This window comes from Macaca nemestrina, chromosome 15, assembly GCF_043159975.1.
Source record: "Macaca nemestrina isolate mMacNem1 chromosome 15, mMacNem.hap1, whole genome shotgun sequence".
In the NCBI taxonomy this organism is placed as follows: Eukaryota; Metazoa; Chordata; class Mammalia; order Primates; family Cercopithecidae; genus Macaca; species Macaca nemestrina.
Genome location: NC_092139.1, coordinates 30,385,298 through 30,407,836, shown reverse-complemented (window position 1 = coordinate 30,407,836; position 22,539 = coordinate 30,385,298). Strand labels below are relative to the sequence as shown.

The following is a 22,539-nucleotide window of genomic DNA, read 5'->3' as shown; positions in this document are numbered from 1 at the left end:
TGCCTTCTGAAATCTAGATGGAGGTTCCCAAACCTCAATTTTTGCCTTCTGTGCACCCCCAGGCTCAACACCATGTGGAAGCTGCCAAGTCTTGGGGCTTCCACCCTCTGAAGCAACAGCCTGGGCTGTACCTTGGTCCCTTTTAGTCACACTGGAGCGGCTTGGAAACAGGGCACCAAGTCCCCAGAGGGCACACAGCATGGGGACCCTGGGCCCGGCCCACAAAACCATTTTTTCCTCCTAGGCCTACAGGCTTGTGATAGGAGGAGCTGCCATGACGACCTCTGACGTGCCCTGTAGACATTTTCCCCAGTGTTTTGGGGATTAACATTCGGGTCCTCATTACTTACGCAAAATTTCTGCAGCCAGCTTGAATTTCTCCTCAGAAAATGAGATTTTCTTTTCTATTGCGTTGTCAGGCTGCAAATTTTCCAAACTTTTATGCCCTGCTTCCCTTACAAAACTGAATGCCTTTAACAGCACCAAGTCTCCTATTGAATGCTTTGCTGCGTAGAAATTTATTCCACCAGATACCCTAAATCATCTCTCTCAAATACAAAGTTCCACCAGCCTCTAGCACAGGGGCAAAATGCTGCCAGTCTCTTTGCTAAAACATACCGAGAGTCACCTTTGCTCTGTTTCCCAAAAAGTTTCTCATTTTCATCTGAGAACACCTCAGCCTGAACTTTTTTGTCCATATTGCCATCAGCATTTTGGTCAAAGCTATTCAACAAGTCTGTAGGAAGTTCCAAACTTTCCCACGTTTTCCTGTCTTCTTCTGAGCCATCCAAACTGTTCCACCTCTGCCTGCTACCCTCCTGAGTAGCTGGGACTGTACTAAAGTTGCATCCACGTTTTCAGGTATCTTCAGCAGCACCCTGCTCCTGGTAACAATTTACTGTTATCACGCTGCTGATAAGATGTACCCGAGAGTGGACCATTTACAAAAGAAAGAGTTTTAATGGACTTACAGTTCCACATGGCTGGGGAGGCCTCATAATCATGGTGGAAGGCAAGAAGGAGCAAGTCATATCTTACATGAATGGCAGCAGGCAAAGAGAGAGCTTGTCCTGGGAAACTCTCGTTTTAAAACCATTAGATCTTGTGAGACTTATTCACTATAATGAGAACAACACGGGAAAGACCTGTCCCCATGATTCAGTTATCTCCCACTGGTTCTCTCCCATAACACATGGGAATTATGGGAGCTATAAGATGAGATTTGGGTGGGGACACAGAGCCAAACCATATCATAAGGTTGGGTAAAATTATAATTAAAATGAAGTTTTATAGTATATCCTTTCTAATTATTTCCATTGGTTCATATTTCTAGTCTCAAGAGCTAATAGTTCATTCGTACCTTCTCAATAGCAATTCTTTCCAGTCAGGGTTAAATTTTGCATATCTACTTCTTAAGTTCCAGGTTCTGCATTTCTTGCCTGGGTTTTCCCTCCATGATTGAAAGTACACTGTTTAACACAGTGAACAGTCATTATTTGTTGGAAAACAATCTATCCTTTTAAAAGTTTATTTTGAAATATCCTTTTAAAATGTAGTCTGTTTGTTTTTGTCAGTTCTCCAGTTTTTTTGTTACGATATGTCTAGATTTTTTTATGACATATATAGCATTCCAGAGAGGTAATGATTCAAGATTCCAAGTAACCAAGGATGTACTATGTTCCTCAATAGTTTTGTTGCTGGTAATATAACATTTTAAGATAATGGGCAGCTAAAAAGATTTTTAGTATCTGCTTCAATAATGGCTTGCTTAAAATTTCAGAGTTTGGGGGGTTTTTAGTATTTTTTAAGAAGTATAATTTCCTTAGAGTAAAATGCACTGATCTTAAGTGTACATGTTGAATTTTGACAAATATATATATCAGCCCAAATGTGAGCATTTTATGGATAGAAGTTGTGCTAGATCACTCATTTAATTACCAATTCTGTAAACACTATTCCATATAGCACCATGTCCATGTAAACATGACCCAAATTGTGGAACTTTTTTTTTCTATTCTGGACCCCATAAGGGGCCAATATACACCTCCCTTCTCCCAGCCCCAGAGGTAGGTAACCATTTCTGTTTAGATATATTTCTATAACTGTTTCTGATCTTAAATTTCCTAAAATGGAATCATAGAGTATGTAGTCTTATATCTAGCTTTTAGTGTCTTATTTTTTCTTTTATTTGGTGTTTGTGAGATTCAGCCGTATTGTTTATATCAGTATTTTATTCCTTTTTATTGCTGAGAAATATTCCACGCCGTTTATATCTCAAAATTTGTTTATCCATTCTGTTAGTGATAAATGTTTTGGTTGTTTCCCAGTCTGGGGCTATTATGAGTAAAGCTGCTATAAACATTCTTGTGGTGTCTTTTTGTGGACATATTTTTCTTTAGTAAATACCTAGGAGTGAAATCGCTGGGAAGGTGTTTGACTTTATTAGAAACTGCCGAAGTTTCCCAAAGTGTTTTTGCCATTTTACAGTCCTGCTAGCAATATTTGAAAGTTGCCTCATGTTCTTGCCAATTCATCATTGTCAGTAGTATTTCGTGGTTTCAATTTCCATTTTTTCCTTGACTAATAGCGTTGAGTATGTTTTTCTGTGCATATTCATCATTTGTAGCTCTTCTTTTCTGATGTGTATATCCAAATCTTTTATGCATTCTAAAATTGGGTTGTCTTTTTATTTGTGATTGTAGGAGTTCTTAAATATTTCAGATCATTGATTTTAGAAACTTTTCTGTTTCCCTTCTTCCCTTCTTCCCTCCCTCTCCCTCCATCATCTTACCTTTTCCTCCTGAGTAGCTGGAACTGTAGGCACAAGCCACCGTGCCCAGCAAATTTTTTGGTTGTTTTTATTTTTGTAGAGATGTGGTCTTGCTATTTTGCACAGGCTGGTCTCAGACTCCTTGCCTCAAGCTGTGCTCCCACATTCTGTTTTCTAATATAAGGACTTAAAGCTGCAGATTTCCAACTAAGTATTTCTTTATCTATCCTCACAATTTATTTATTATTATTATTTTTTGAGATGGAGTCTCACTCTGTTGCCCAGGTTGGAGTGTAGTGGTAGAGTCATGGCTCACTGTAGCCTCAACCTCCTGAGCTCCAGATATCCTCCTACCTCAGCCTCCCAAGTAGCTGGAACCACAGGCATGTGCTGCCATGCCTGGCTAACTTATTTATTTATTGTAGGAGATGGGTCTCAATATGTTGCCCAGGCTGGTCTCAAACTCCTGGATTCAAACGATCCTCCCACCTTTGTCTCCCAAAGTGCTGGAATTATAGGCATGAGCCACCTCATCCAGCCCACAAATTTTTTGTTGTTGTTGTTGTTGTTTTCCCTGCGACGGAGTCTTGCTCTGTCATCCAGGCTGGAGTGCAGAGGTACAATCTTGGCTTACTTTAACTTCCATCTCCTGGGTTCAAGCGATTCTCCTGCCTCAGCCTCCCGAGCAGCTGTGATTACAGGCACCTGCCACCGCACCTGGCTAATTTTTGTATTTTTAATAGAGACAAGGTTTCGCCATGTTGGCCAGGCTGGTCTTGAGCTCTTGACCTCAGGTGATCCGCCTGCCTCAGCCTCCCAGAGTGCCTGGATTACAGTCGTGAGCCGCTGTGCCCAGCCACAAATTTTGGAATGTTGTGTTTTTTCACTACTTTATTTTATTTGTATTTATTTATTTATTATGTTTTATTTTTATTATTTTTTTGAGACAGGGTCTCATTTTGTCACCCAGGCTGGAGTGCAGTGGCGAAATCTTGGCTCACTGCAGTCTCCACTTCTGGAAGTTCAAGCAGTCCTCTTGCCTCAGCCCTCAAGCAGTTGGGACTGCAGGCATGTGCCACCACACCCACATGGCGAGATGGGGTTTCACCATGTTGCCCAGGGTGGTCTTGAACTCCTGCGCCCAAGGGATCCTGCCTCAGCCTCCCACAGTGCTGGGATTACAGATGTAATCACACTCCCAGCCACTCTCATTGTATTTAGAAGTATTTCTTAAGTCTTATTATTTTTATCCTGATAATCTCTATAATTGGAGTGTTCAGTACATTTATGTTAATTTTATTACTGATTTGGTTGGACTTTTGTCTAACCATTGCTATTTGTTTTGCTATTTGTCTCACCTTGCTATTTGTTTCTTGTTTTTCCCAACTTTGTTCTTTCTTGCTTTCTTTGAATTAATAAAGCAATTTTTACTTTCTTTTTTAGCTCTTCTGTTGGGTTTTTAGCTATACCTCTTTGTTTAATTTTAGTGGTGACTGTAATGATTATGATAATATGCATCTGTAACATCCCTGTTGACCCAAACACTACTTCTTGTACAATATAAGAAGCTCATAGGCCAAGTGCCGTGGCTCACTCCTGTAATTTCAGAACTTTGGGAGGCTAAGGCTGGTGGATTGCCTGAGGTCAGGAGTTCAAGACCAGCCTGGCCAACATGGTGGAACCCCATCTCCACTAAAAAGAAAAAAAATACAAAAAACTAGCCGGGCGAGGTGGCGGGCACCTGTAGTCCCAGCTACTCGGGAGGCTGAGGCAGGAGAATGACGTAAACCCGGGAGGCGGAGCTAGCAGTGAGCTGAGATCCGGCCACGGCACTCCAGCCTGGGCGACAGAGCAAGACTCTGTCTCAAAAAAAAAAAAAAAAAAATATATATATATATATATATATATGTATATATATATACAAAAATTAGCCTGGCGTGGTAGTAGGCACCTGTAATCCCAGCTACTTGGGAGGCTGAGGCAGGATAATCACTTGAACCCAGGAGGCGGAGGTTGCAGTAAGCTGAGATTGTGCCATTGCACTCCAGCCTAGGGGACAGGAGTGAGACTTCCTCTCAAGAAAAAGAAAAGAAGCTCATAATAATATAATTCCATTTACCTCACTCCAGCTGTTGGTGCTGTTGTTGTCATATATTATTTCTACATGTTACAAATATAATACTTTGTTACTGTTACTCTTGCTTTAATTTTTAACCATTTTCAAAAATATTCTTATATTTACTCACATTACTATTTCTGGTTCTCCTTATTTCTTTCCTCAGATTCTTTTTTTTTTTTTTTTTTTTTTTTTTTTAAATATAAGATCATTTCCCTTTGGCTTTAAAAAAAAAAAAAAACCTTTATTTACCATTTCACTTCATGTGCATCTCCTGGCATTACATTTTTCCAGCTTTTATATGAAAACATCTTTATTTCACTTTCATTTTTTGAAGGATATTGTCACTAGATTTAGAATTCTAGGTTTATAAATAATGATGCGGTCATGTTTTTATGCTTTATGTTTTAAAAAATAATCCTCATGTTGTAGAGACATATACTGAAGTATCTGTTCAAAATGAAATTGTTTGGGCCGGACATGGTGGTTCACGCCTGTAATCCCAGCACTTTGGGAGAAGGCAGGCGGATCACTTGAGGTCAGGAGTTCAAGACCAGCCTGGCCAACATGATGAAACCCCCATCTCTACTAAAAATACAAAAATTAGTTGGGCGTGGTGGTGCACGCCTTTGTAATGCCAGCTACTCGGGAGGCTGATACCTGGAACCGATTGAACCTGGAAGGTGGAGGCTGCAGTGAGCCCAGATTGTATCGTTGCACTCCAGCCTGGGCGACAGAATGCAACCCTGTCTCAAAAAACAAAATAAAAGAAAATAAATTATATGGCTTGGCCATGGTGGCACATGCTTGTAATCCTAGCAGTTTGGGTGGCCGAGGCAGGAAGATCACATGAGGCCAGGTGTTTAAAACCAACCTTGGCAACACAGAGAGACCCTGTACACACGAAACCAAAAGTTAGCCAGGCGTGGTGTTGCACACCTATATTCCCAGCTACTCAGGAGGCCGAGGTAAGAGGATTGCTTGAGCCCAGGAGGTCAAGGCTGCAGTGAGCCAAGATTGTGCCACTGTGCTTCAGCTCAGGTGACAGAGTGAGACCTCATCTCAAATAAATAAAAGAAATGAAATTATGTGATATCTAGGGTATGAATAGGGACATAAATGAAATAGATGGGCATTGTGATGAAGCTTGGACATGTGTACAGGGGGTTCATTATATTCTACTTTTGAATATATTTTAAGTTTTTTGTAATTTTTTAAAATTTATTTTTATACTCAGAATTTAAAGATAAGATCTAAACTTCCTGATAGGTTTTTTTATATTTGTTTGCCAGAATGGTAGCTGAATGGAGGTTGTCTCGAGGTGTTGAAGAACAGACACAAGCTTTCTTTGAGGGCTTTAATGAAATTCTTCCCCAGCAATATGTGCAATACTTTGATGCAAAGGAATTAGAGGTAATGAGTTTTCCTTCATTCCCCTGTACCATGCTGGTAAATAATGCCTTCGGTTGTCTGCTTTTAACTCACTTTCCCATCTTTCCTGTTACTGTAATACTTTTTATACTGGCGCAAAATGTTTTGAAACATCCCCAGTGGTTAAAGAAAATAATAATTTATCCAAAGATAAAACAATAGTATTACCCCCGCAAAAGTACAAATATTAGAGCTTCTCTACAATTGAGTGACTTACTTCCCTGAATATGTATATATATGACACCGTGCTTGGGACCTTGCCTTCATGAGCAATGTAGATATAATTCTTGATGTATAGTTGATAAGTCAAAGCCTACTGATTGTTTTTCTAAAACTTTGCTTAATCTTCATCTTTCCTTGTTTATGTCCAGCTGTTTTTGTACAGTGACCTAAGGAAACAATTTGTCTTTTTCATCCCTAAAGGTCCTTTTATGTGGAATGCAAGAGATTGATTTGAATGACTGGCAAAGACATGCCATCTACCGTCATTATACGAGGACCAGCAAACAAATCATGTGGTTTTGGCAGGTTTGTTTTTAAATTTATTTCTATTAGTTGACACAGCATAATTTTTTAGAATTTGCTTACCACATATGGAAATGAGTCACAGCTCAAAATGTACCAGTGTATATAGACCCCTTAGTCCATCATATGCATTATAATAAATGAATACAGATTATAACAGCATCCTTTTAAGACTATTGCCAAGTAAGCCACACATACCTTGCATCTTTGTCCAGAGTAGAGTGTAAGACAATTCCAGATGATAAAATTTACCTACATTTTATTTAAATGGTTTTGGGGTTTTATAGGACTGCCTGTAATATGTTTTTTTTGTTTTTTTTTTATATCATTTATACTTCATTAATTATATAATGTTCAGAAGGCAAAATTTAAGAGCCATGATTTAGGATCATAATGGTACCTCTCTAAAAATGTCTGCCGTAAGCATAGTAAATGATGTTCAACATCATTAATCATTAGAGAAATGCAAATCAAAACCACAATGAGGCTGGGTGCTGTGGCTCACACCTGTAATCCCAGCACTTTGGGAGGCCGAGGCGGGTGGATCACGAGGTCAGGAGATCAAGACCATCCTGGCTAACATGACGAAATTAGCCAGGTGTGGTGGCGCATGCCTGTAATCTCAGCTACTTGGGAGGCCGAGGCAGGAGAATCACTTGAACCCAGGAGGCAGAGGTTGCAGTCAGCCAAGATCACACTACTGCTCTCCAGCCTAGGCGACAGAGCAAGACTCCATCTCAAAAACAAAAATGAAAACAACACAATGAGATATCACATCATACTTAGTATTATTTTTAAAGTGGAGAAAACAACCATTGCCAAGGGTGCATTGCTGGTGATAGTGTGAAATACCACACCACTGTGGAAATAGTTTGGTGGTTCCTCAAAAAGTTAAACATAGAATTAACATAAGATCCAGGAATTCCAACCCTTGGTATACAGCCCAAAAAATTGAAAGCAGAGACTCAAACAGATACTTGTATACCAGTATTCATCATCCATTTACCCACACAAAATGTGGTATATACATATACAGATGCTCCTGGACTTGTAAAGGAGTTTTATCCTGTACATCCATCATAAGTCAAAAATATCTTGAGTTGAATATTATTCAGTGCTAAAAAGTAATGAGATTTTTGGTATGTGCTACAGATAAGCGAAGTAAGCCAGACACAAATGGACAAATATTGTATAATTCCACTTACATGAGGTTACTAGAATGGGCAAATTCATAGAGGCAGAAAGTAGAATATGGGTTACCAGAAGCTGCAGGGAGCAAAAATGGGAAGTTGTGTTTAATGTATACATAGTTTTTACTTGGGATGATGAAAAAGTTGGAAATAGTGTTGATGGTTGCACAACAGTGTGAATGTACTTAATGTTATTAAATTACACTCAAAATGGTTAAAATCAAGAATTTATGTCATGTATATTTTACAACAATTTAAAAAATTAAATTTAAAAATCTGCTATACATGTAAAGAAATTCATATGAGAAACTTAAAGATAAACTGAGCTTCTATAACAAGTAAGGTTACAATTGTAGGATAATTGATAATAGTACAATAGGATAAAAATTATTCCTTACAAAAAAGTTTTTGGTTGAGGCAAAACAGTTATACTACAGGCTAGAAACATTCTCTTGAAACCTTTTGTTTTGAGTCAGAATTGTGTGAAATAAAAACCACATGATCCTAGCTATGTGTAGCTGTACCAAAACCTAAAGAACATTGAGAAGAGGAGGTTATTGGGATATATCCTGCTTCAGAATTCTGTGAATTTCATTAAAGTTGTTTATTAAACCAAAAAGTCTATACTGACTCAAGGTCTCTATCCTGTGTAGCCACATGAATATCCTATAGGACAGGCAGATCTGGGGCTGGGGGGTGGTGGTGGGATGGGGAGTCACAGGAAGGGCTGCCCTAGAAGAGCTAATCTTTTTTTTTTTTTTTTTTTTTCTGAGACGGAGTCTCGCTCTGTCGCTCAGGCTGGAGTGCAGTGGCCAGATCTCAGCTCACTGCAAGCTCCGCTTCCCGGGTTCCTGCCATTCTCCTGCCTCAGCCTCCCGAGTAGCTGGGACCACAGGCGCCGCCACCTCGCCCGGCTAATTTTTTGTGTTTTTAGTAGAGACGGGGTTTCGCCGTGTTAGCCAGGATGGTCTCGATCTCCTGACCTTGTGATCCGCCCGTCTCGGCCTCCCAAAGTGCTGGGATTACAGGCTTGAGCCACCGCGCCCGGCCACGAAGAGCTAATCTTAAAACTTCATGAGTAAGGAGCTCTTGGTCTCAGTCCATCTTACTTTTTATATATCCCTTTAAGTATATTGTCCTAAGAGTTATATAAGGAAAGGTTGCTGGGGCTTTGATAAACATGGAAATGGCCCTCCATCCATAGTGTTGGGTTAAGTAATTATCTAATGCAGTGGACACCAGGGGTTCCTTTAAGATTTGAAATGAGCTAGATACAGTGGCTTGCTCCTATAGTCCCAACTACTCTGGAGACTGAGGCGGGAGGATTGCCTGCTGCCCAGGAGTTAGAGGCTGCAATGAGCTATGATTGTACCACTGCACCCCAGCCTGGGCCACAGAACAAGACCTCACCTCTAAAAAGAGTAAAAGATCTGAAATCATTATTTTTCTTTCTTATTTAGTGTGCCGAATGTAACATATGACATATATATCTCTTTAAATATACTTTTAACAGTTTGTTAAAGAAATTGATAATGAGAAGAGAATGAGACTTCTACAGTTTGTTACTGGAACCTGCCGATTGCCACTAGGAGGATTTGCTGATCTCATGGGTATGTATACAGGATCACTTTTCCTATACAGAAAACTGTTTATCATGCTGCTTTACGTGAATGTGTATACAGCGTATCAGAAGCAACAAAGACAAGGATAACCATTTTCTTAACTATTCCCAGTTAGCGTGGATTTGTATAACCTTTAAAATAAGTTTTAGTCCTTACCTCTGTAGAAATTTTTAACCCTCAAGCTAGAACCCACAGCTAACTCATTAGGACAGCAGTCTTCTGTATGTAAATCTGTTCATTTAGTGATTTGCCAAACATGTGTCTCTTATGAGTCAATCATTATTGGTTGTATTATTTAACAATGTGAGAAGATCATTGTATAATACAATAGTGGATTGTAGTTTCTGTATTGTGTTTAAAACCACTCTTCCCTGGGAGACAGGGAGTTCTTTGAGATATGGATTCATATCTTCATCTTTTTATTTTTTGCCCCTGGCAAAGTGCCTGTTACACAGCAATCTGCTGCTTAAAATGAATATTGAGATGAGTGACTGTGGCAATATTTACTTTGTTACCAAACAATAAATTATTAAAGTAAATTCAAGTATTTCCTTAATACCAACATTATCCCAAGTACCATAGGAAGATACACAGAGAAGTTATGATCCCTAAGCCTGCTTCAGGTGAAGCAGAGTTAAAATTAGGAGAACTAAGCAGGTAATTTTGAATACAGAGCATGGAACCAGTTTAGAAAAGACTTTAAACCAGATCAAAAGAATTTGGTTATTACTGTGAGGGTATTGGAAGCTGTGGAACTTTTTGAAGAGAGGAAAACTTGCTCAAGCTGTGTTTAGGAAGATTTGATAGGAAGATACAGGGTGGATTAAAAGATGGTGAGGGCCTAGAGATAAGAAGAAATCGTTGCAGCAATGATGAGAACCTGATCTCAGGAGACGGAAATAGAAAAGAGAGGGTAGATGCTAGAGAAAGTTCCAAAGGTAGAAACAGGTAGAGAGCTTAATAGAAAATGAAGTGTAAGAGAGGGGTATCAGCAATAATTGTCATGTTATAGAACATGGAACAATGGAGAAGTCAGGAAGTATAAAGAGTATGCTTGGTTGTAGATGTTGGGGGAGGATGCTGAGCAGCTTAGAACCTGCTGAATTTAAGGTAACTGCCAGAAAACCAAGTAGAAAACCCCAGGGGAGCAGCTGTAGAGGTAACAATATATGAGTTAGAGTTAAGAGGAAACAGAAGAAGTTGAATCATCAGAGCAGTGACATTTGATGCTGTGAGAATGTGTGGTCTCGGGCAGAAATAGAATACAGAGAGGAGTAGAAGGCTAATGCCTAGAACCATCTGCATGTAGGAATAAGACAGAAGGAAATAGCCTAGGCCAGGCACAGCCTTACGCCTGTAATCCCAGCACTTTTGGAGGCCGAGGTGGGTGGATCGCTTGAGCTCAGGAGTTTGAGAACAGCTGGGGCAACGTGGTGAAACCCCGTCTCTACTAAAAATACAAAAATTAGCTGGGTGTGGTGACGCACACTTGTAGCCCCAGCTACTCAGGAGGCTGCGGCAGGAGAATCGCTTGAACCCGGGAGGAGGCAGAGGTTGCAGTGAACTGAGATCACACCACTGCACTCCAGCCTGGCGACAGAGTGAGACTTCATCTTAAAGGAAAAGAAAAGATGGAATTAGCCTGGAAACCAATTTAAAGGAGAGACCAGAGAATGAGAAGAAGAAAGAAATAGCATACTGTCTGAGAAGCAGTAGAAGTGCTGCAGAGAGGTCTCAGAAGGGTGACTTCTAGGAAAGTTTTTGTTAGAAGACAGAAACAGTGAGATTGTAGTTTGGAGAATTTTAGAGGCTATCTAGTTTATTTTGTTTGTTTTAGTTTCAAATCTTTATTCTTTTTTACTTCTTAAATTGTTCTTAATTGACAAAATTGTACATATTTAGGGGTACAGTTTTTATTTTGATACATGTATACAATATGTAATGATCAAGTCGGAGTAATTAGCATATCCATCACCTCAAACATTTATCAATTCTTTCTGTTGCGAACATTCAAAACTCACTTTTCTAACTCTTTATAAACATACAGGCCAGGCACAGTGGTTCACACCTGTAATCCCAGCACTTCGGGAGGAAGTGAGACAGGAGGAACACACAAGCCCAGGGGTTTGAGACAAGACTGGGCAATATAGGGAGACCCTGTCTCTACAGAAAATTTAGAAATTAGCTGAGCATGGTGGTACACGCCTATAGTCCCTTCTATTCAAGAGGTTGAGGTGGGAAGATCACTTGAGCCTTGGAGGTGAAGGTTGCAGTGAGCCAAGGTCATGCCACTGCACTCCAGTCTCAGTGACAGAGTGAGACCCTATCTTAAAAATACATACACTGGACGTGGTGGCTCACGCATGTAATCCCAGCACTTTGGGAGGCCAAGGCAGGCGGATCACCTGAGGTCAGGAGTTCAAGACCAGCCTGGCCATCGTGGTAAAACCCCTTCTCTACGAAAAATGCAAAAAAAAAAAATATATATATATATATATATTTATTTATTTATTTATATATTTATATATATACACACACACATATATATACATACACACACGCAATAAATTGTTGTTGATTATAGTCATTGTATAGTGCTGTAGAACACCAGAACTTATTCTTCCTGCCGATCTGTACTTGTTTATCTATTAACCAACCTTTGACTCTCCCCTCCTTCCTGCCACCCTTCCGTAGTAATCACCGTTCTACTTTGTACTTCTATGAGATTGGCTTTTTTAGCTTTCACATGAGTGAGAGCATATACTCTTTATCTTTTTGTGCTTAGCTTATGTCACTTACAATGTCCTCCATGTTCATCTATGTTGTCATAAATGACAGAATTTTGCTCTTTTAAATGGCTGAATAGTATTCCAGTTTGTTTATATACCACATTACATTTTCTTTATCCATTTACCTGATGATGGACACGTAAGTTGATTCCCTATCTTGGCTTGTGAATGGTACTGCAGTAGACATGGGAGTGCAGATGTCTCTGACATACTGATTTCCTTTTCTTTAGATAATACCCCATAGTGGGATTGCTGGATCATATGGTTGTTGGGAGTCTGAGATGGGTAGACCTCTTAAGGCCAGGAGTTTGAGACCAGCCTGGCCAACATAGTGAAACCCTGTCTCTACTAAAAATACCCAAAAAAAAAGAAATTTTTTTTTTTTTTTTTTTTTTTTTTTTTTTTTTTTGCTGAGAGTGGTGGTACACGCCTGCAATCCCAGCTACCTGGGAAGCAGAGGTTGCACTGTAGCCTGGGTGATGGAGCAGTACTCTGTCTCAAAAAGTTAATAATAATAATAAGAAGAAGAATTTACATCCCCTCCAACAATATATAAGAGTTCCTCTTTTTCCACATCCTTGCCAGCATTTGTTATTTTTTAATCTATAACAGTCATTCTAACTGACGAGTGATGACCCTTCATTGTGGTTTTGATTTGCATCTCTCTGGTGATTAGTTACATTTAACATTGTTATTTTGAGAGATCTATTTAGCTCGTATCCCATGTTTTAATGCATTGTTTTTCTTCTTTTTTGCTGTTGAGTTCTTGTATATTCTGGATATTCTTTGTTGGATGAATAGTTTGCGGATACTTTCTCCCATTCTGCAGATTGTCTCTACGCTCTGTTGATTGTTTCCTTTGCTATGCCAAAGCTTTTTAGTTTCATCTAACCCCATTTGTCTATTTTTTGTTTTGTTGCCTGTGCTTTTCAGGTCTTCTTTATGAAATCTTTGCTCAGGCTGGGCACGGTGACTCATGCCTGTAATCCCAGCACTTTGGGAGGCCAAGACGGGTGGATCACCTGAGGTCGGGAGTTCAAGACCAGCCTGACCACGGAGAAACCCTGTCTCTACTAAAAATACAAAACTTAGCTGGGCATGGTGGCACATGCCTGTAATCCCAGCTACTCGGGAGGCTGAGGCAGGAGAATTGCTTGAACCTGGGAGGCGGAGGTTGTGGTGAGCTGAGATTGCCCCACTGCACTCTGCTATAAAATACTGAGTAGAGGCCGGGCGTGATGGCTCACGCCTGTAATCTCAACACTTTGGGAGGCCAAGGTGGGTGGATCACTTGAGGTCAGGAGTTCAAGACCAGCCTGACCAGCATGGCAAAACCCCATCTATACTAAAAATAAAAAAATTAGCTGGGTGTGGTAGTGTACATCTGTAATCCCAGCTACTCTAAGGCTTGAGAATTGCTTGAACCCAGGAGGCGGAGGTTGCATTGAGCCAATTGTGCCACTGCCATCCAGCCTGGGTGACAGAGTGAGACTCGGTCTCAAAAAATATATATAGAGAGTAGAGAGAACATGCAGAGTGAGTTAATTTTATGTGTTGAACACCACAGAATAATTTTAACTTTTAACTGTCTTTTTTTATAATGTTTCCTGTATTACTGGATTTTTTACGTAACTACTTGTGAAAATAATTCAGTGTTATTAAATACAAAAGCACTAACAATTTATATTAGGTATACTTAGTATACTCGGTTTAGTCAGGTGGGACATGAGAAAATTCTTTGTGTCTGACAGTGTCACATATTGCAGAACAGTTAGTGTTCCTGCCCCCTTCTAATTAAAATATCTAGTAGCACTACTAATCATTGAGACCAACAATAAATGCTTCCTAGGGAAAAGTAATGATCTTTTAGAAAACCAGTGCTTTTATGATCACTATTCACAGCTATCTCCAGCAGCAGGTAAATGAGGGGCAAGAATTTTATGTTTATACTTGTATCTGTTTTTGTAAGGGTATGCCCTACAGGACCTGTAAGTTCTAGCATTAATAATATGGAATTCACTAGGATGTTTACATTTCACAAAGTTTTGTCAATTCTGTATTTAAATCAAGTTTTATTATAGTTTCCTTATTGTGTTTCAAACTACTAAAAGTAAGCTTTTTCAATGTTCTTGTGTAAGCTTTTATTAATCATAACAATGTGTTATTCTGGCTAAAGAATGCTAGATGAAACTGCATTTTTCTCCTCTGGGGCTTATATTAACAAACTAGTTGTCAAACTTTTACACTTACCAGACTCACCCAGAAGCTTGTTAAAGCACATATTGCTGAGCCTCACCCCGAGTTTCTTTTTGTTTATTGGTTGGTTTTGAGTTTTTTGAGGGTTTTTTTTTTAGATAGGGTCTCATTCTGTCACCCAGGTGAGAGTGTAGTGGCGCAATCGACTCAACCGCATCCTTGCTGCGCAGATTCAAGCAATTCTCCTGCCTCAGTCTCCTGAGTAGCTGGGATTACAGGCATATGCCACCACACTTGGCTAGTTTTTGTATTTTTAGTAGAGATCAGGATTCACCACATTGGCCAGACTGATCTTGAACTCCTGACCTCAAGTGATCTACCCGCCTTGGCCTCTCAAAGTACTGGGATTACAGGCATGAGCCACTACACCCAACTCAGAGTTTCTGAATTAGTAAGCTGATGTGTGGGGCCTGTGGATTTATGGTTCTAACAAGTTCCCTCATGATGCTGATGCTTATTGGATTGGGGAACACAGTTTGAGATCCACTATACTAACAAAGTTTATGATTTCATTATGTTTTAGGGAGCAATGGACCACAGAAATTCTGCATTGAAAAAGTTGGGAAAGAAAATTGGCTACCCAGAAGTCATACCTGGTAAGTACAATCAAAAAGGATAGAGAAAACAGCTTTTGTCCAGTTATCTGTAGCTATTTAAAGCCAGCTAGAAATTAAAAATGATACTTAGTAGATTTAGAGAGTAGCACCGCCATCATAGCAATCCAGTTTAAGAGCATTTTGTTCACCCCAATGTGATTCCTTACAACTATTTGCAATCAATTCCTTTTTTTACATCTGAATTTTTTTTTTAATGTGGGATTTAGAGTTATTTTCATTTTTCTCTGAAGGCAGCAAAAGAAGTCAAAGTTAGGAGACCTGCATCTAACATCATGACCACAAATATTCTCATTTGAAATCTAATTACATTTCTAAAAATATAGAAAACTAAATCTAATCCTAATCTCAGAGCAAATATATTAATGTTTTGGAATTCAACCTAATGTTAACAATATTTGAACCTTGCTTTGTGGGATATATTTTAGTGGTCACATATGGTCCTTACTGGATATCTGACCTCTTTACTGTTTTATTGTCTATTCCTTTTTGTTTTTATACATATGTTTTATACATACATGTAGTGTTCAAATAACAATTTTATTGATATATAATTTACATATTATAAAACTCACCTTCTTAAATTATGCAGTTCAGTTCAGTGGTTTGTTTTGTTGTTGTTGTTGTTTGAGACGGGGTCTCACTTTGTAGACCAGGCTGGAGTTCAGTGGCTTGATCTCGGCTTACTGCAACCTCAGCCTCCCAAGCAGCTGGGCCACCCGCCACCACGTCCATCTAATTTTTGTATTTTTAGTAGAGACAGGGTTTTACCATGTTGGTCAGGCCAATCTCAAACTCCTGACCTCAGGTGATCCACCCACCTCAGCCTCCCAAAGTGTTGGGATTACAGGCTCCAAAACATTTTTTTTCACCCTCCCAAAAATCCATGTACCCATTAGCAGTCACTCCCCTTTTATCCCCTATGTAGCCCTTGGTAACCTCTAATCTACTTTCTGTCTCTATGAATTTTCCTATTCTGGGCATTTTATATAAAATGAATCATACAATAAATATATAACTTTCCTTTTTTTTTTTTTTTTTTGGAGACAGAGTCTCTCTCTGCCACTCAGGCTGGAGTGCAGTGGCGTGATCTCAGCTCACTGCAACCTCTGCCTCCCAGGTGCAAGCAATTCTTCTGCCTCAGCCTCCCAAGTAGCTGGGACTATAGGCATGCACCACCACGCATAGCTTAATTTTTGTATTTTTAGTAGAGACAGAGTTTCACCACGTTTGCCAGGCTGGTCTTGAACTCCTGACCTTGTCATCCACCCGCCTTGACCTCCCAGAGTGCTGGGATTACAGGCATAAGCCACTGCCCCCAGCCAAATATACAACCTTTTGTGTGTAGCTTCTTTTACTTAGCATGTTTTCAAGGTTCATCTATGGTCTAGCATATACAGTATTTCATTCCTTTTTAAAATTGTTGTGTTTAATATACATAACATAGAATTCACCATTTTTAAGTGTGTACAGTTCAGTGGCATTAAGCACATTCATATCATTGTGCAGTCATCACCATCACCTATCTCCAAAAATTGTTTCTTTTGTTGAGACATGTCTCACTCTGTCACCCAGGCTGGAGTGCAGTAGCTTAATCTCCACTCATGCAACCTCCACCTCCCAGGGTCAAATTATCCTCCCACCTTAGCCTCCCAAGTAGCTGGGATGACAGGCATGTGCTACCACACCTAGCCAACTTTTAAACTTTTTGTAGAGACAGAGTCTCACTTTGTTGCTCAGGCTGGTCTCAACCTCCTGAGCTCAAGCAATACTCCTGCCTTGGCCTCCCAAAGTGCTGGGATTACAGGCCATCGGACTAGACCTAAAACTTTTTTCAAATCTTGTAAAATTGAAATGGTACCTATTAAAGCAGGGGTCCCCAACTCCTGGTTCCCAGCCTGTTAGGAACTGGCTGCACAGCAGGAGGTAAGCGAAGGGTGAGTGAGCATTACACGCTGAGCTCCACCACTTGTCAGATCAGCAGAGGCATTAGATTCTTATAGGAGGAATAACTCTATTGTGAACTGTGCATGTAAGGGATCTAGACTGCTCATTCCTTATGAGAATCAATGACTTGAGGTGGAACAGTTTCATCCTGAAACCACCCTCCTCCCCACTCCCATCCATGGAAAAATTGTCTTCCGCAAAACCATTCCCTGGTGCCAAAAAGGTTGGAGACCACTGCTTTAAACAATGACTCCCCATGACTCCCTTTCCCCAGGTCCTGGCAAACATCATTCTACTACTGTTTCTATGATTTTTGACTGTCTTTAGTACTTTATAAGTGTAGAATCATATCTTATTTGTCCTTTCATGACTGGCTTATTTCACTTAGAATAGTATCTGTAATTTTCATCCATGTTGTAGCATGTGTCAGCATTTCCTCCTTTTTAATGCTGAATAATATTTGATAGTCTGAATATACTACATTTTGTTTATACATTCATCTGTCCATGGACATTTAGATTATTTCCACCTTTTGGCTGTTTATGCTGCTATAAACATATGTATACTGTGGTAGAATATAGATATATCTGTCCATGGCCCTGCTTTCGATTGTTTTGGGTATATACCCAGAGGTGGAATTCCTTGATCATGTAATAATTCTATTTTTAATTTTGTGGGGGAATCTCACCATACTGTTCTCCATAGTGACTACACTGCATTATAGTCTTACCAGTAGTGTAGAGGGGCTCAAATTTCTCCACATCCTCATATCCTTTTCAACTCTTGTTTTCTTCTGTTTTTTTTTGTTGTTGTTGTTGTTGTTGTTTATTTTTTTGTTTGTTTTAAATAATAGCCATCCCAACAGGTGTGAAGTGGTATCTCATTGTGGTTTTTATTTGCATTTACCTAAGGATGTTGAGCATTTTTTTCATGTGCTTATTGGTCATTTGTATGTCTTTGGAGAAATCTCTATCCTTTGCCCATTTTAAAATATTGTTGAGTTTTAAGTTTTTTATATATTTCGGATACCAGTCCTTTATCAGATATATAATTTACAAATATTTTTTCCCATTTTTGGGTTATTTCACTTTCTTAATGGTATCCTTTGAAGCACGGTAGTATAATTTTGTGCTTCTATAGTAGTGTTATACTACACTACTCATTTGATTCTTTGCATATTTCCTTTTCTAAAACTAACAATTCTTGCTTTTAGTTTTAATCGCCTGGACCTTCCACCATACAAGAGCTATGAGCAACTGAAGGAAAAGCTGTTGTTTGCCATAGAAGAAACAGAAGGATTTGGACAAGAGTAACTTCTGAGAACTTGCACCGTGAATGGGCAAGAACTTATTTGCAATGTTTGTCCTTCTCTGCCTGTTGCACATCTTGTAAAATTGGACTATCGCTCTTTAGAGAGTTATCTGAGTGTAAGTAAATTAATGTTCTCATTTAGATTTATCTCCCAGTGATTTCTACTCAACATTTCCAGAAATCAGGTCTGCAAATGACTAGTCAAAACCTTGCTTAATATGAGATTTTAACACAACGACGAAATCTGCTTTGTCTTATTCCACTAGTTTGTTCCTTTAACAACAATTCTGTATATGTGTCAAAAGTCTCACTTGGGAGTAGTTTTTTTTCTCTTAGAGATTCTGCAGATATACAGGGAAGTCCTTTGGTAACTGCAATATACAAGATCTGCCTATTTAACCTCTTGGTAAGAGGCATTTGTTAAAAGTGGAAGCTTAGCCCAGCTTCTGGGGATGTGAGCAAAATTCTGGCTTGTGTTCTCCCTCTCATTTTAGTCTGACTTGACTATTGTTTTTCCTTTCTGGAGCATGAATCCATACATCATTCCTGGAAGTGATGCAAGACTCTTGCATCTCTACAAAGTAGTTTTGTCAATTTGAATTCAGGGAAAAGTTCTTCACAGCCTACAAATGACTTCATTTGGAAGTTTGATTGTTTCAGTTACCTGGCAAATATTACACTTTACAATGTTAACACTGTGATTCCTTCATTGTTTTAAGAAGTTAACCTAGGGCCGGGCATGGTGGCTCATACCTGTAATCCTAGCACTTTGGGAGGCCGAGGCAGGAGGATCCCTTTAGCCCAGGAGTTCAAGACCCGCCTGGGCAAGATAGGGAGACCCTGTCTCTTTTGGGGAAGGGTAGGGGGAGAAATAAATAAATAAAAGGAAAAAAAAAGTTAACCTAGAATTAGAATTAATTTAACTGAATTCATCTAAGGATGTCACTGGTGATTTTTATATGTTCCTCTACATAATTGATGCTTTATAATTTTATCATAATCCAACAACTTCATTTATATTTAATTGTTAAGGAGTTTAAGACTAGAAAGACTAGAGTGTTTTCTAGTCCAAATAGAGGTCAGTGAAACAGCTTTTGACATCAAATTTTCATTTGAGAGGGAAAGCTGTGGTACTGGCTAAAAAGAAAGGAAGATAACATCCAGTAACCACAGGAATATATTCTCTGTGAATTAAAAGTCTTCAAAGTTATCATTTCTCTGACATATGTTGGAGTAGTCATTTCCATTCTTTACATTGTCATGAACTGGATTGATACCCCTCATCTGCAATATTCTTTTCACCCCTAAAATTTTTAACAGGGTTTCCTTTTTTTCTCATGACTATTTAAGTTTAGATTGCTCCATTATTAACTGATTAATGCACTTTGAAGTTCTCTGGAATTAATTATTTTAACTTGGCCTAGCTTTGACTGTCAAGATGGCTGTTATAAATTTGACTTCATTGGCAGTGGAATAAAGCCTAAGCCAGCTGAGTCCCTATCATAGCTGAACCCTGAGGACAGCCTCATAGCTCATGTATCAGGGACTTTTGCTACATTTCAGAGGCATAGCATGAACAACTAATATTAAACCAAGAACAAGCAGCAGAACCCTGTTCCATATGGGAAAAACAAAACAAAACAAAAAACAAAACACTTTTTTGTCCCTAATGTTCTTCCTTTTTACATCCTGGAACAACAATAAAAACATTTTTTTTAAACTTGTCTATCTGTACTCCAAGACACTGCCATCATAAAGCAGAGACTTACATGAGTGAAAAGGTTGCCTCATCAAGAAACTCAGTGTAAATAGGGAGACTAGGCTCTCCCCAGCTCTATGGTTTTTTTATTTCATGTACCCCAGGAAATACTGTGTGGTTTCTAAAATCCCTGGTTGTTAAAAGTAGGGACTCTGCCTTTTTGTTAGTAGGGGAAAAAAAAAATGCTATTGCTTTGTCTTACAGAGCGAATGTCTGCCAACTGCCCATTATATTAGTCTGAACTTGGTAATATATGGCTAATGAAGATTAAGCCCTCTATAAAGACTTCCTGTTGAGGTGAATTATCATACTGAAATGTAGTTACCTACAATATTTACTAGAGATTTATGAAATTAAATTAAGCGATAATGTAAGAAAATAGATTTTTTTGGTTCTATATAATGCTTCATGATTCATTTAGGGACCTAGAAATATTGTGTGAAAATATATAAATATCACCCAAAAGGCTTTCTGCCCTATATTTTTAAAATACAGAATAGTTATATTTGAAATAGCCCTGGCCCTAGTTCTATAGGGCTCGGCTATTTAATATTTTTATGGAAGAAGTGTTTAGTTCTGGAAAAGGTAAATGCTTGTATATATTTTTGCAGCCTGGGATCTCCCTACTCCATTTTTTCCTTTAATTTAAGTGGCCACATGTATATGTCTTCCCTGCTGTGTTAGGAAAATGGGGGCTGGATATCCCAAGAATCAGAGGTTATATAAAAATATTGCAAATAGACAGAAGACATAAATATCTACCAAATGCTATCTTAAATTTTGGTCCAAACTGAACATATGGAAATAGATTTGTTATAAGTATTTACTTAGAGCTTTTTCTTAAATCTGAACTAAATTGCTTTTAGAATTCTTTTTCTTTGTAAGCATTGTAAATGCTAATAAATCCTGTTAATTTTTTTTTTTTTTTTTTTTTTAACTGCATGTTACATTGAAATAAAAACAAAGTAAAATGAGCAATTGCCTTATTCTTCTGCTCTTTTGCAGGGGGTGGGGGTTGGGGAAGACAGCATTCCACAGCCTGGTCAGGAGGGAAGGACCTCACTTGTTTCATCAAATGGAGTGGTTTAAAACTGATCAAGCAGCTCATAATAATGAATTCCTGCTCTGTCTTTCATTATGTTATGTCAGAGTGCAGAAAAACATCATTTCATAAGACTTACAATAACTCTATTTAAAATTCAGGTATTGTGCTCGGGAGGCTGAGGTGGGAGGATCCCAGGAGTTCAAATCTAGCCTGGACAACATAGCGAGACCCTGTCTCTTAAAAAAACAAAAAGACATATTCAGGTACTGGTTTTTCATCAAGAGATTGACATACCAGTGATCAAAAATTTTAGTGAAACTTGACTCAACTATACACAAAGTTCTCATCCTAAATGAGCTATTTCAGTCAAGCCCACTCTACCACTTTTTACTTATCTGGTTAATAATACAAAATGTTGTCAGGGTTGACTCATGGAATTAAATTTTTCCTCTATTTTTATATCCTTCCCTGTTTTGGATGTAACTTCATCTTTCTAAACTCCTTTAGAGTTAACTACTTCTATTTAGTATTGTTGGTATCTCCAGCCCCCCTCCTTTTTTCGTTTTTCTTTTAGTTATTTACTTTGTTTGTATATTTGCTTTTATTAACTAAAAACGGAATTGACAGCACAGGATTGTATATTACTGTATTAAGAGTACTTTTGTTTTCTTGATCTGTTACTTTTAATACTCAGGTAATGCTACAAATATTACAGGGAGTTAAATGCTTTTATAAAGTTCCTTCAGTGGTTGCTACACTTGTGTTTTCCTACAAGATATAAGACTGTTCATAATTAAACTTTTTTGGTCCTTCATTTGCATGCCTTTCCGTTAGTCTTGGGTAAGGAGGGGTCTCTTTCCTCTCTCCCTGACCCCACCTTCTGAGAAGACTTATATGTGACCAGGTCACATAGATTTCTGCTTTCTCTGCTCTTTTAAGTGGCAGGTTACAGCCTGTCTGGATTGTGATATTGTTCCCGGACCAAATCGAGGGTTGGACTGCTTATTCTTGTAGCCAAATAATGAGGTGCAGATGAACTGGGAAAAGAGGGAGTTTATTTCTGTATCCAGGTATGGGGAGAAGGCCAGGAAATGATCCCAAGACCAACTCAAAACTACAGAGTTTTCCAGAGCTTATTTACCTTATAAGCTGTATGTCTACGTG

General features: G+C 38.8%; 1 protein-coding gene across 7 annotated transcripts in view; it reads left to right on the top strand.

Annotated features, from left to right (window-relative positions):
- The window catches only part of LOC105496239 (itchy E3 ubiquitin protein ligase), a 137,496-nt gene extending 117,270 nt beyond the window's left edge, over window positions 1–20,226 (top strand). For all 7 annotated transcript variants that reach the window (XM_011766439.3, XM_011766437.2, XM_071079474.1 and 4 more), the window contains 5 exons: window positions 6,179–6,299; window positions 6,741–6,845; window positions 9,546–9,642; window positions 15,223–15,295; window positions 18,474–20,226. In XM_011766439.3, coding sequence (XP_011764741.1) covers window positions 6,179–6,299; window positions 6,741–6,845; window positions 9,546–9,642; window positions 15,223–15,295; window positions 18,474–18,573 — 496 coding nt within the window. In that variant the 3' untranslated portion in view covers window positions 18,574–20,226. The remainder of the gene's footprint in view (window positions 1–6,178; window positions 6,300–6,740; window positions 6,846–9,545; window positions 9,643–15,222; window positions 15,296–18,473) is intronic.
- Window positions 20,227–22,539: the final 2,313 nt, after the last annotated feature.